We start from the raw sequence: 15,711 nt of genomic DNA on the forward strand, positions 1-15,711 counted from the left end.
TTAAATATGAGTCGCCCTCCTGCAACACACACACACACACACACACACACCGCAACTCTCACTTTCTGCACAGCTGCCACATGAGAGGAACTGGCATGAAAGAGTCTTTTGACTGGAGGCAGTGCAGAGCTAAGCTAACGGTTTGGAGGACGAGACGCCGGTTCAATGAGACACGGATGGAAGAAAATTATTAATATTTTCAGAAAAGTTCACTAGTTTCACACATTTAACAATTAATTTCATAAATTTGAAAGAAATCCAAACATGTCGGCAGGTTTTTGATTTATAAAATTCTCAGTTTATCGGGGAAGTAAATCTGAATTTTTATCATGCTAACTTTTTTCATAATGAAAATAAATGATATTGTTTCTCGTAATGATAACGATAAACTGTACGATTATAATAACCGGTCCCTACAACCAGGACATGTTACCATGGCAACATGTCACCTGGATGTTGAGCTGTTAGCATGTTGACTGTTTTTCAGTCAGAGGCTTTTTCAGATTCTCTGTAACACTGACTGCTGCTGCAGCATAAACATCCACAACAACTCTCTGAAGATAATATTATATTTAATGTTTCTCTTTGGGATTAATTAATATGACTTTATATGAACTGTGGTGTGTTTATGAACTCTTCAGTACCTGTTAGACACTTTAGTCATTTTTATTTAACAGTGAGTTACTTTCTTTTCCTCAAAAACTCACATAGAAAATTAAAACTATGACTTCATATTATTGAAATTCACTCCATTATGAGACATTTTTCAAAGGAAATCACATATTTTTGTTAAGGTTTGCTGCTGCTCTCTGCCTCGCCTTGGAAAGGTGAGCAGAACCGTAAAACTAACAGTTAAATGTGTATAATATCCTGCTAATCAGCCTGGCAGAAACCAAAACATGGAAATTGCTGAGAGTTTGGCTTTGAAGTGGAAAGTTTCTGGTGTAAAGCGGTTAAACGTCGAGTATAAAGAAGCGGAGTAATTACAGCAATCAGAAGCGTTTCAGTGGATTTCTCTCCATCATCCCAGTCTGTGGGATTTCTGCAAACGAGCCGCGAGGCTGGGGAAAACCAGTGAAACCAGTGACACCAGTGACACCAGAACACCTAACAGGAACCTTTATAACCTTTAAAAGTTGAACCACTCAGAGCCGATGGCAGCAGCTGCTTTCAGAGCCTCCTCTGCTGTTTCCCAGTAACAAACAGACTCAGGAATGTTTGCTGCAAATTTGCTGCACATTAAAAATTATACGTTGACATGGAAAACATGGCCGCCGCTTTGATGCTGGCAGGAGGTAATTACATGGAAGGCAGCACCTTTAACTGCAGTCTCGCTCCCAGATGTCGGGACATTTCATTCGCTATTAATGACAAAGAAGGAAGGAAGGACAGACGGCTGGTTTTATACCTGAACCATCAGAAAAAAGCATCGCTGGGTTTATGTCTCCAGCTCCTGAGGTGTAACTCAAACCTCTGACTGAACTAAAGTTTCTCTTTCACTTTTCAGGCCAGAATAATGGAGCGCCTCTTCCCTCCAGACCTGGAGCTTCATGGACGCTTTACGTCACAGCAGGATGCCATCCGATCAGTCACCAATCAATTTACTATGAGCTGTAGTTCAGTAACAGAAACCCAACAGTGTTGAACAGCAGCTGATGATTCTGTGTAAATGAATCATTAATTATAAGTATTACAATAATAAGACCGTCTTGTTCAGTCGGTGACGCAGCTCCTCCAGCAGGCGAAGACGAAGGCAGCAGATGTTGGTTGGTTGGATTTTTGACTGAAATGGAGTCAAATGTTTCACTGCAAATGATTTTAAAGAGAATACTGTGAAAAACGTAGAATCAAACTGAGGCTGCAGAGTTTTAATTACCTCCAATTTTGGGGAAACAGAAAACGACGATTCAAACGGATGGAAGAGCCGAAACGGCAACATTGTTGCGTTTGGGTCCAGAGTTTGTTACCTGATCCGCAAACACTGAATCCAACTGTGAAGCACGGCGGCTCAGGTGTTATGATGTGGGGATGTTCATATTCCTTTATCTGTTCTAACCAGAAGATTCTGGTTTCACAAACTCTAAAGTGGAAGTAAACCCGATGTAAAGGTTTAGCCCCGCCCCCAGACAATTCTGGAAAAATTCGACCAAAGTGGGCGGAGCCGAGAGACATAGAGGGGCGTGGCCAAGAGTCTGGATGAGTGGAGGGGTCAGGGGTCAGGTACCCAACCTGACAACTTAGTCACATATTTAGCAACTCTTTTGACAAAGTAACTAGCAACAAATCAACAAGCTACGTATCTAGCAAATGTTTTAAAATGTGACGAATCTCGCAATTTGTTTAAAAAAGAAAATCGACAAGCGACAACTTAGACTTATTTGGAAAAGTGACTCGTAATAAATGAGCAAATTTTTCAAAAAAGGGAATATCGTCAGTTCTAAAAAAAAAAAACTAGCAACAATATTGAAAAAATTGACTAGCCTCAAATCTATGGCTTATTTTAAAAAGCAACTAGTGACAAATTTTGACAAAAATTGATTAGTGCCAAATCTAGCAACTTGTTTTGAAAGGAGAAACTAACAATAAATTGAGACTTAAAAAATTTTTAAAAAATCAACTGCAGTAGCTAACTTCTACCCACAGAGGGCAGCACAGACAGTTTGGTATTAGAATCACAATTTTCACAGAAACATAAAGATAGAGCCCTAAAGAACATATTTAGTCAATTTATACACAAAAACAGTTTATTAGTTTATTTGGCGTTAGCTACTCTTTAATGTTTCCAGATCTTCACACTGACAGTCGACTGAATTAGATTCACATCCATCCATTTTCTAACACCTGGTCCCCAGTCGGGTCGGGAGGAGCTGCTGCCTCTCCAGCTAACGTTCCGATCAAGAGGCGGGGTCACCTGGACAGGTCACCAGTCTGTCGCAAATTAGATTCACATATTTCTCAATAAAAACCTTTGAAAAGTATAAAAACTTAAGTAAAAAAATCTGTGAAAAATCTCTAAAACTGAAGCATGAAATCAATACACAACATAAAATCCATGTTTCTCCAGGATTTAACGTCGGATCGTTTCACTTCTCGATATCCAGACAGAAAGATGAAGAGTTAATGAGAGAGAGAGAGAGAGAGCGGTCCGGTCCGGTCCGGTTCCAGAGTCTGACTCAGGCTTTCCCAGACAGCATCAGAGCGCCTCCGCTCCTGCTGCATCAGGAAAATCCTGCGCCTGGCAGCAATGAGCATGTAGCAGATTTCTGGGTGGGGATCTGAAGGAGAAAGGGCCAAACCGAAGCGATGGGGTCGTTTTCAGCCAAAAGAGGAGGTGAAACGTTCATGTGTGTAAACAGAAACGCAGAACGTTCTGATGCTGCTGGCAGATCTGGGGAGTGGCGTTTTAAATCCCGGCTCCTCCATCACTGTCTCCGCCGTTCACTTGGCCTATTGTTGACATTCCTTCCCTAAACTCCTGATTACTCCATGGTGTGCAGCGCTGGGCGTTCCTGTTTGTTTTCTCCGCTGTATCTAAGCACATTTCACTACTGTACTCTTACCAAACTCATGGCCGGCAGCCAGCGCTGGTTGTGAAAGCTGTTTGCTGCTGCAGCTGAGAACATGACAGATTGTTGCTCTTGCTACAGATCAGTGCAGCTAGCTGCCCTGTTATTAGCATACCTGAGCTCAAACGGCTCATTTAACGCTAAACTCACTGCTTTAAATACCAGAAACGTTCTAGTTTGACACTTTTCAACACCTCTTAGTGGATGTTTAAGATGTTCTCTGCTGGGAAATCAGCGTGCTGAGCCTCTTGATGTTTTGGAGAGCAGGCTGCTGAGCATGTGTTCTGTCCGCTGACTGCTAATTGAGTTAGCATGATAGCTGCTGGCTGCGCCTGTCTTTAATCAGTCTCAGCCTCTTTCTGCAGCTACTGTGGCTCCGTATGAACAGATCGCCCCACTGATATGACCGACACTTCTACCAGAGCACCTTGCTCTCAAAATGGCCGGCCTGGACGGCGCTCTGGCAGAGCAGGTTCACCTGCACCGATTTGAGGGACCATTTCTACTTTCCAAAACATTCAGATGGAAAAAACAACTTTTTGCGGGTTGGTAAAATTTGGGCTTCTTTTAACAACATTTGTCGGGTTCCTAGAAAAGTTTCAGAGGAAAATTATTTCAAAAAACCTAATAAAATGCAGAATTATTGCGATTATTTTATTAGATAATTTATTTTTGAAATCTCTAGAATCTGTTGAACGTGATATTATCAGTGACTAGTCATTGGTTAATCTAGCGCCTACTGATACAGTATTATTGTAAAGCAGAAATCCAGAGACAACACTTTGATTTAAAAGGACAAATCGACCAAAAAACTCAAGTCTCGTCACGTTCAGATCCTCCAACAGAAAATCTAGAGACATTTTTCTGTCTCTGCTTTAAAACTTTATCTAACATCAACTGGTACAAAAACATAAAATGATAATCTAATAATCTATGCTGCTACGCAAACAAAAATGCTTTGTTTTTGGCTGTAGCATTATGGCTATCAACATGCTAGCCAGCCGCTACATAGCATGCTAGCTTGACATTAACAGCTAGCTAGCCGCTACATAGCATGCTAGCTTGACATTAACAGCTAGCTAGCCGCTACATAGCATGCTAGCTTGACATTAACAGCTAGCTAGCCGCTACATAGCATGCTAGCTTGACATTAACAGCTACCCCCCTTTAGCCCAGCCTGCTGTAAAACTGTATAATAATAACTGGTACTAAAAGTTTAAAAGGAGAAAGTAATGATGTATGTTGTTCTAGAACTTTTAATTAAAATACTTTATACAGTTGTGAAGTAAATGCGTTTATATTACCAACAATTTAATATTAATATGTGGATACTTAGACAAACCTTTTCATTTGGGTTGAGTTAACCAATATTTATCTGATTGTATATATTTTTAAATCTCCTCACATGTGTGCCTGCAGGTGTTTGAACGGTTTGGAGGTAATAAATAACAAAGGAAAGGTGGAGTGTTGTTTTCCTGGCTGAAGCAGGAAATTTATATTTTCAGATGATCGTTCAAATATGAGAAAAATGTTGGAAAAACTTCTGACTTGCCCGTCTTCAACACCTCAAGTCCAAAATAGTTTTTCACCAGTAAAAGGCAGAAACAGATTTTTTAAAGTGTTTTAAGGACCCTGACTTGGTAACATTAAGTGTCCTGATATAATCCCATTAATAATCATTCAGGAGCCACTAAACAATACACCAGTTTGAAATGATTGCTGGCTGCACCACTGAATGTTTTTCCACTCAAATACCTCAGAAATATTAGCTCCTGATTTGCACCCATTACCAAAATAGCCATAAAACTTTCTGTAGGACAGGGCAGTGACTCAACCAATCACTGTGATTGTTATTTATTGCTGCATAAATTGATTTGTCCTCTAAAAGTTCCAGTAGAGAGCCTCACACCTGCTCAGCATGAAGAAAAAACTCAACTATGACTGGAAATGTTTTCATAATTAGCTCCTCAGAAGGAGATATGAGCGTTTCCTTTGGCACAAAGGTGGGAATGAAGGGGAACACATTCATCGGCGCGCCAGAGGCCTTTAACAGGACCCTGAACCCGCTGAAAGAACTGAAGGGTCACAAACAACAAATCTGAAATAACAAAGTCACCCAGACTCCACTTTGTCAAAACATTCATCTGGAGAATTTAAAGAGCTGGAAAATTGAAAACAAGTGCTTCATTATCCTGAAGTAAGGAATGGAAAACATGAGGAAGCAGGTGGGCGTGTCACTGCACGTTGCTTTATGGACATTTTTCCTTCTGAAGGGAGGATCGTAACCGTTTCCCTCTCAACAGATAGATTTCATTACTGCTCTAGAAAAACAAAGTCTTAGTTTCCATCTCGGGATGATTTGGTGAATTTGCTGTCAATAATTTAACAAACAAAATATCAGGACATTAATCATAGCAGTTATCTTGTTCTATATTTTACTGAACCGAAACGAACCACAGAGCTTCTTCATGGTTTGATGCCATCTGACGTCGTAAAGTTCTGGGTGGAGAGTTTGACTTCATCTATTATCTCACCAACCGTGTCCAACAGCTGACGATTGAAAACATCTCATCAGAACCATGTAAAACATCCACAGGTATGCCTCAGGGCTCCATTTCTGGCCAAACCTTTTTCTGTCTACATTAATGATGGAGTCTAAGCTGCTGGCAGTTCTCATGTCCAGCTGTATGCTGATGACGTCGTGCTAAACATCAAAAGTTGTGTTTTCTCTTCACTCTGCAACATCTCAGCCTCATGTCTGGAAATCAAATCTTTAGCCTTGAATATCAGCAGAACGTGTTTATACAATAAGCAATAAACCACTTAATCACATGATAAATCAAGATGAGATCAATAATTTCCATTTGCTTGATTTATGATTATTTTCTTTCTACCAAAAATAGGATGACTAATTTCTGTTGTTTTGGTCTTAACTAGTCCTTTTCTAAAAGATAATTTTGTTCATAATTGTTTTGTTTATTTATATTGGATATGTAAACGTCTTCCAGTTCCGGTGTTAAACATTCACTAGCATTTAAATGGAACAACCTTCACCCTCTTCAAAATAAAAGTATGAATATAAACGTCTTAAGCTTCAACACAGAAGTCAAACTGTGAAAGGTTACAAAACAGCCAAGTAAAGCACTTACGCTAAATATTTTCAACATTAGCAAAAATGCACATTAAGAATTAGCTCGGCTATTAGCAAATTAGCAGAAATGTGTCGACTACTGGTTAAAATAACTACAGTAAGTATCAAACACTATTCTCAAAAAGCTGCATATTAACCTCTCTACAACAAACTAAACCTACAAAACATTTTCTTTGCATCTTGATTGTTTATGACTCATATCAATATCAGGCCTTAAAACCTTGTGCTAACATCAGTTAGCAGGATTTAATTAGCCTGTTTTGTTCTAATTTCTTGTGGAAATTAATATGTTTATCTGTTGTTTTTTTACTGAAAATGGAAATGCACCTCTGGCAGAATGAAGCTTCAGCCTTTTGAAAACATTTTCCAAATAAAATGGAGGAAAAGCCGAAGGATTCAGACTTTTAGAGGAAATTCCTGCCGTTTCTAATCGCGCTCTGATCCCTTCGCTGCTGTTTTTGGCTCCTTTCCGTCGTCACCTTGATGAGAAGTTTTGCAAACAAGACTGAACACATATTTTACATCCAGCTGTGAACAAACAGGTCTGATGACCATTTGTTTGGAGGTTAAATATGAAGCTAATATTATCCACAAGGTGGTTTATGGAACCGGTTTTGGTTCTGCTTTTAAAAACAATCCTCTGCTTCAGTCTGGACTGAGAGCCGATAGCGATCACGCCTGACCCTGTCGCAGTCACTCCCTTGTTTTTCATCTCAGGCTTGTTAGCAAATTACTTCCTGTCCAAAGCGATGACAAATATCAGCCAAAATGTTTAGAAAAGGAAATAATGCTGCGGGTTTGGAGATGGAAAGTGGCTGATTTGTTCATTCTGGACGTCGGCGTCGCCTGCGGCTTCCTGAACGCTATCAGCGACTGTGAGCCGCGTTTGTTCAGCACACTGTGATCTTCATCTGCATAAAGACCGGAGCGGGTCGGACAGAATCAGAACCGATGACTTAATGGAGTCGTCTTTGTTAGTTTGAGCTCAAACGCTGCAGTAAGGTTTAGGTTAAATGGCACCCAGCCATCTTTCTTAAGAAATAATTTCTTGCTGGATGAGGAGGGTGATGCGTTTGGGCCGGATTTAGCTGTAAAGCTAAATGGCATCTTTCTCTAACAGGAGGATGATTCAGAGGATCAAACGGCTCCATCCAGAGGGCTTTATTTTTAGACCTGAGGCGATCTCCTACACGCAGAAGCTCATCCAATGTAAACATATTCTGGTACATTCAGAGCTTGTTTAGACATTCTTAGCATTTCTTTTTCTCCTCCTGAACCATAAACTCTCCAGAGACCCCCCTCCTCTCCACATCTACAGGCCCTAAAAGGAAGCTGACTCCGGCCTAAAGTCAGCTTTTCATCAAGACACTTGCTTCCCTTTGGAGTCTGGAGGTGAAGAACGATCTGCTTCTTACCTTGGCTTCACATTTCTTGTGGCACGCCGTTCGGCACACTGGAGAAAACACAGAGAGAAACAAGATTAACTCCACAGACATTTAAGATGAAAACGCCCCAACAAGCTTTCTGTGCAGCTGGACCTGCCCAACATCTCAACACGAGCAGAAGGATGAAAAATCAGCTAAAGTGCTAATAGCCGAGCTAATTTTCTACTTAGCTCTTTTGCTGACTTTGAAAATGTTTAGCACACTTAGCTTTAATTTATCATTTCTGATCCATTTGAACTCATGAAGCTTTGTCAGGAAACTGGTTAACAGTGGTGAGCAAACGTCCGCTAATATGCTAATATCGAAGCTACGTTTTAGCTTAGCTCTTTAGCACTTTAACATTTAGCGCTCTTCCCCTGAATTAATTTTTGGATAAATCCTAAAGCTCTAATTTATGTGGCTGTTTTGTAAACTTTCAGTTGAATAAAGTTAAATATCTGTGTTCATGTTTTGGTTATCGACTGTTAAGGATTATTCAATTAGTTAGCCATTTATATTTATGCACTCCTCGCGTTCTCCATCCAGGCTAAATCAGCAGCAGAGTTAGCAACACTCAGCAGCTACAAAACTGAAACCATGAGAGAACAGTCGGTACCAAAGAATCACTTCCTGAACAACAACTGCTATGCTGGGCACCGCTAACCAAAGAGTTAGCTATGCTAACCCTAAAGCACTGATTTTAAACATTAGATTAGAAACATTTTTGTATAAATGTAAAAAGCCATGTTTTTAAAATGTGTTAAGTAACAATAAAATTTTTCAAAAGAAAAAAAAAACTGATTTTAAACATTAGTATGCTATGCTAATGTGATACTCCTACATAATAATTAGTGGAAGCTGATGCTGAGGCACTCATTTAAATCCTGTTGATACCCTTACATCGATGGTGTGTTATATCGCCCTCCACAGGGCAGAATTGGTAACTGCTCACCTACCAACACAGTAGCGGCTAACATTGATGAATTCTTAACAGTCGATTACTAAAACTTCAACTTCAAAACAGATGCTGTACTTTATTAAACTGAATGTTTCCAAAACCATACGGTAAAATAGCACTTCAGCATCTACCCGGAAAAATGTATTTAGAGGAAGCCAAGATAAAATTGGCTCAGCTATAGCGGATGTGCGCTCACCAGTTAGCTGGTTTTCAGTGAAAGCTTCATGAATCTAAATGGATTTCAAAGATGTTCAGAAATGAATTCAACTGGAAAACAACCAAACCAAAAACAAGCTTTCATAACTGTGTTGGATTAATTTTCATACCCATAAAAAGTTTCCCTCCTGGTTCTGTTTCAGGATTCATTCCGATTACGTAAGAACGAACCTTAAAAGGTCCGAAACCGAGAGAATTCAAATCTAAAATAACAAATCAGGGTAAATGTATTTTGTTTCTCATCCATTTGGACGTGTTGGCCCTCCGTCTCCATGTCCCCTCTGTGGACTCCCACCAGGCCGGGACCAGAGACTGGGCCGACTGGAGCACCTGGACCAGCAGCTCGTAAACCGTCAGAACCTCAAGAAGAACCGGGAACCCAAACACAGCAGAGGTGTCGGCTTTCCAAACAAAGCGGAGCGCCGTGTGCTTTTCCTGGAAGGCTTTCCTCCTCCTGTAATGAGTTATTCTTCCTGAGGCCAGACGCATTCCTCCGGCCGGCCGTCGGACCGCCGAGCCGCGCGTAAACATCCGATACCAACGAGAACACGGCCCGGTTCTGGTTCTGAAGTCAGACTCAATAATCTGCAACAAAATACGTTTGTTTTATAAAACTAATATTGATCAAATGATCCGGATGAACACTCACAGATTCAAGTTACTGATCGACTAATACAGGAGTGTCCAAACTTTCTGTCACTTGGTGGCCAAAAAAAAGTTTTTATTTTTATTTTTGTGGGAAATGGATGTTTTTTATTGCAAATGCAAAATTTAAAAATGATTTTGTTGTGTTAAAAGAAAGAAATCTAGTTTTTTTTTTTTTAGCTCAACTAACTGAAATTTACTTTGTTATAAAAACAGGATTTATCACTTGCTAACTTTTAGTCATGTTTTAATAAATTAAATAAAAGCTGATTTGGGTCCAGCACAGTCGGCTTTTCTTTTATTATAAAACTTATTTGATATTTTCTATTGCAATAAAATTACATTGGAAATATTTAGAAATTTTACTCTTATTAAGCTGTGTAGCATTTTTAAATTGAGGTTGGGGGCCCCACTATTGCAGTCCAAGGGCCACAAACGGCCCCCGGGCCACACTTTGGACAACGCTGTAATAATATGACGAAAAGTTAATATAAAATCATCAAATGATGAACTTTAAGTGTAAATATTGACAATTTTTCCACAAAATTCAAAGTTTTTTTTATTATGATTTTATGTGACGGAACAAAACTGAAGAGAAATTATTTTTTTCACAAATTAAAAATCTGAAAAGTGCGGCGTGCATTTATATTCTGTACAGAACCTCACCTAGTGGCAGTTCTATTAAATTTGTTGAGCACCAACAAGCTGAAAGTCAAGCTCAGCCAGAGTGATTGGATGAAGGTCTAAACTTTGACTAGGCCATTCTGACTCTTCTACTTCTGGAAGTAATTGCAGTTATTTCAACTAACTTATAAACTGACTTAACGCATAAAATAATATTAAAAACTGCAACGTTTGATGAACCGTGACGATGTGGAAAAGTTGAAACGGTGCGAGTGCTTCCTGTTGAAACGGTGCGAGTGCTTCCTGTTGAAACGGTGCGAGTGCTTCCTGTTGAAACGGTGCGAGTGCTTCCTGTTGAAACGGTGCGAGTACTTCCTGTTGAAACGGTGCGAGTACTTCCTGTTGAAACGATGTGAATACAGATTTCAGGCGTGTCAACCGGCTGCTGTGGAGACGGTGGGAAGCTGATGTGTAATTACATCATGGCCCGTTTGGGTTCTATTTCAGAACCGCCTGGCATGTCGGGTCAGAACCTCCTGATTACAGGCCTCGGCGCGCGGGTGGCACCGCGACCCGCCGGGTTCCCAGCGCCGTCTTCGCCATGGCGACAGGAATATCAGAGTCACAGCAGAAACATGAGCTGATTATCATGATTCAATCAAAACTCAGATTAAATAACTGATTTTAATCGTTTTGAATAACAGAATAAATAAAGACTTTGAATTAGATTTCCTGCTTTTCTTCTATTTTTCTGATCCTCCATTTATTCCATTTAGTCTCTGGACGTTTTATTTTTGCATCAATGCAAATTAAACTTTTAATTGCTTTTCTTTTCCAAATGATATTTTTCTTTAGTGACAAACTCCCATTAAAAATCCATTTTTTAAAATGCAGAAGCTTTTATTTTTATTTATTCACTCACTGAACATTCAGCATTAAAAACAAAAACTAATTTTCAGGTTTTTACCTGATAATTATTGGTTTTACAAATAATGAAATAATTAATCTTGAAAACATCAGGATCAAATTATTATCAGCAGCAGAAATAATCAGATTCTGATCAAAATCACTTCCTTATAAACTTACAGCTTTATTTTATTACTGTGATTTTATTCACTAAAAACTGCAGTACCAGTTCTGTTCTGGGCCCGGTTCTGTTCTGAGCCCGGTTCTGACCCGCTCCTGTGTCTGTTTCCCATCAGCCGGATTTGGTTTGGTTCTGATGGTTCTGTGATTTCAGCCTCCTCTGGTCTGTCGGCCCGATAAGCAGCAGGACCGGTCAGCCGGGCCAGAACTCCCCGGTGAGGCTCGGTCCAGGCCCGCATGGAGGACGGCCAGAACTTCCTTATTGGGTGAGAGCAGAGCGGCACTACAGAGCGGACCGAGCCGGTCCGACTTTCCCTTCTTAGGCAGGGAGAGCAGAGAGGAAGAGGAGGAGGAAGAGGGGGGCAGTGTTCCCTGGTTCTCCTCGGACCGTTTTCCCCCTCGGGTCCGGGCGGGTCCACTTCGGACCGCCGAACACAATCCAAGGGCGGGGCTCTTCCTCCCCGCCCACTTTCCCCGTTCTGTTCACACCGTGAACACACACACCGTGAACACACACACACCGTGAACACACACCGTGAACACACACACACCGTGAACACACACACACCGTGAACACACACACCGTGGACACACACACACCGTGAACACACACACACCGTGAACACACACACACCGTGAACACACACCGTGAACACACACCATGAACACACACCATGAACACACACACCGTGAACACACACACCGTGAACACACACCGTGAACACACACACCGTGGACACACACCGTGAACACACACACCGTGAACACACACACCGTGAACACACACACCGTGGACACACACTGTCCTGGCAGTGTCACTGTGCATAAGTCTTAAACCGCTCCGCTTAATTTTTTAACTTTTTATGGAAAAACAATCCTGTGAAAAAATCCGTCGGGTCGATGAGGAGGAATTTTGGCCCAATCTTCTGATCCTCAGGGTTCTGATCTGAGAATCCCAAACTGAGCTCTGGACTTTGACTAGGCCATTTAGTTGCAGATTAGCTGCTGTAATGTGTAGATGATGACAGACGGTCCAGTTGCTTCCTGTGTTCCTTGGTATTAATGTCGGAAATTATCAGCTTTCATCTGACTCATACAGCGCCCGTCATCTCCTAGGCCACGCCCCCCCGGGTCCCCTCCACCCCCCGGCCGGACCGGTCCGGGTGGGAGTACAGCAGGAAACGACTCGCCTTCATCCAGCTGCTGCTGCTGTTTTCCCGACACGGAAGAGAAGAATCTCTGCTGACGATTCGCTTCATGTTCGGATCTTCCTGACAAAAACAGACACCGACTCCTGTTTGTTTACCATTTCTGTCGCCTTACTGTGTGTGTCACTGCGTTTGTTTAAACAGCTGCTTTCTCACCCCCCCCCCCCCCCCAACACACACACACCTCATGTTAATACAACAAAACTGACACACTGGTTAAACAATCTGGATGGAGTTTGTGGGAAATTTACAGTGAAAACCAGAAACAAGTTCATGCATCTCTGCTGCCTCCTGGTGGTCAGGATGTACTTTATTCATCTGACTCCATGGTAACCATGGTAACCACCAAATGGGCATCATAAACTGAAGATCAAAAGAGATAAAAGCATTTTTATCTCAATCAAATCCTAAAAATATGATTCATTCATCTCATATTAGAAAATATTCTTCTGGAGTATTTTTTTTTTTTGGTGTTTGTTTTTCTACCAATAAGACATTTTTCCCATAAATGAAAAAATCTGCCAGTGGAACAATTCGTCAATATTCGAAAATTTACTTAAAATAAGCTAATATTTCTTGCTGAAAAGTTACTTCTGAGCTAGTTTGGTTTTATTTCAGGTGCACTAGCCTACAGTATTTGCACTAAAAAAGACTTTCTGTTTTTGCAGTGTAATTCCTACATCCTGCATTCACTTGAATAAATTAAAACCAATAACAGAAAATTAAAATCCTGAACCAAACCTCAGGAATTAACAAACTAAACGTCCAGAGTTAGGAAAATAAAACCTATTAAAATGAAACATTTAAAGCCTAAGAATATTAAGTTACTCAAACAAATACTGACTAATTATTATCCATTTTAGGTAAATTATTTTACTTTTAATCAACATTGCAATAGCTTCACTGAAAATGATATTTTGTGTGTTTATCGTTTTAAGACTATATTTGGTGTTTAAATATCACCAACACTGTCTACCAATCACACAGAACCATCTGGTCATATTTTCTTTGAACATTTTTTTTTCCAGAAACACGATAAATTATGAATACGGATCAGAAAACTAAAGCAGAACGGCAGGAAGAGAAGAAGAGCTTCTGATACTAGACTAAAGGTCTTCATTTAGAAACTAAAATCTTTGATTATCTTCATAAATCTGCAACATTTTGAACAGCTGTAGTATCTCAGCCCATCCAGCAGGGGGCTCACTTGCTCCTCCAGTTTGATTTCTTGACTCCAGGAGATCTGAGCAGTTTGGCTCCATCATATGGATATTACTGGATTAAAATATAATCCCATTACACTGGGAGCCAGATCATCATCATCATCGTCATCATCATCATCATCATGACCTGCAGCTGCACAGCCAAACAGGAAGTGCTCGTGTTTTTCCAGGACATGTGATCTGAGAAGATCCAAACTGAAGGAAAACCTTGGGCTCCTTCAGTAGAGAGTCGGATGGAACGTCAACACCGTTTTATTTCTGCTGATCTGGGATGAAAGGCAGGAAGCAGCTGGAACGGCGGTCCGGCCGGAGCGTGGAAAACTACAGCAGCAAGTTCTGCAGAACCAAACATCAGGGGAAGACACTTCCTCCTCCACAACGGCACCAAACGAAAAGTTTTCACCCCCATTAAAGATGAAACATGATTTATTACACGGACGAAAAATCTCCAGACCAACCCTGTCCCATGTGAGACACTAATCACCAGCAGGGGGCACACTTCCACTAATGCCCATAAGAGTGGAGCCAATTATTTAACTCTTCTGCTTTTATGGATAAATTATGAAAGTGTAAATTTAATTGGCTGTTTTGTAAACATTAAGTTGAATAAAGTGTAAGTTTTGGTAATCAAGAGTGGCGGGCATGTGTGGTCCGCTAATGTGCTAACACGCTAGTAGGAGAATTAATTATTCACTTAGTGTTTCTACTGACTTGGAAAAGGTTTAGTGCACTTAGCTTGCCCTAAATTAGCTTCTGCTATATACCATGTTGGTACAATCACGTTAGAATTAGCTTTGTCTAGATACCACGGTGATGTAGCGCTTTAGCATTCAGGGTTTGACTCACCTCTGCAGACGAGTCCGTCCTGCGCGATGTTCTGTCTGCAGACGCCGCAGTGCTTCGTCTTCTTGAACGTTTTCACCCGGAACGTGTGAGAGTGGAGCGCCTCCAACTCTTCTGGCTGCAGGACGGGGAGACAAGTCAGAAACAAGATTTTACATTTTTAAAGAGTCTTTGTGAATTCAACTGAGGAGCTGAAGCTTCAGTGAGAAAACAGGTGGTAGTTATGGCAACCGAGGACATCTAGTGGTGATGGCAGGCATATGATCAACTAAACAACTAAACCCTGAGAAAGTCAAAAATAAATCAACAAGTTGTGTTGTCAAAACAATTAATCACAGATTTTCCAGATGCTAGCCCCGTTTCCAAGAGTGGAGCTAGCGGGGGCCGTGGCCCCAAAAACATGGAGCTAGCGGGGGCCGTGGCCCCAAAAACATGGAGCTAGCGGTGGCCGTGGCCCCAAAAACATGGAGCTAGCGGGGGCCGTGGCCCCAAAAACATGGAGCTAGCGGAGGCCGTGGCCCCAAAAACATGGAGCTAGCGGCGGCCGTGGCCCCAAAAACATGGAGCTAGCGGCGGCCGTGGCCCCAAAAACAATCAGGTTAAATTCATACAAAGGCATTCAGAGTCATTTCCTTCACTCAAGACATAAATGTAAAATCCACTAAATACACAATTTTTTGGGATACCGCTCCAAAAACAGGAAGTGGACTACAGCACAGGGCATTCTGAGTAAATACAACCAAAACAAATATGCTAGCCTAGCGCTA

At 41.1% G+C, this 15,711-nt stretch overlaps 1 protein-coding gene across 10 annotated transcripts in view; it reads right to left on the reverse strand.

The window, feature by feature from the left end:
• Positions 1-15,711, reverse strand: part of tns1b (tensin 1b) — a 115,563-nt gene that overhangs the window by 66,478 nt on the left and 33,374 nt on the right. For all 10 annotated transcript variants that reach the window (XM_032567650.1, XM_032567637.1, XM_032567644.1 and 7 more), the window contains exons 2-3: positions 14,948-15,062; positions 8,133-8,170 (exon numbers count right to left, since the gene is read on the reverse strand). In XM_032567650.1, coding sequence (XP_032423541.1) covers positions 8,133-8,170; positions 14,948-15,062 — 153 coding nt within the window. The remainder of the gene's footprint in view (positions 1-8,132; positions 8,171-14,947; positions 15,063-15,711) is intronic.

Source organism: Xiphophorus hellerii, chromosome 7 (assembly GCF_003331165.1).
Source record: "Xiphophorus hellerii strain 12219 chromosome 7, Xiphophorus_hellerii-4.1, whole genome shotgun sequence".
In the NCBI taxonomy this organism is placed as follows: domain Eukaryota; kingdom Metazoa; phylum Chordata; class Actinopteri; order Cyprinodontiformes; family Poeciliidae; genus Xiphophorus; species Xiphophorus hellerii.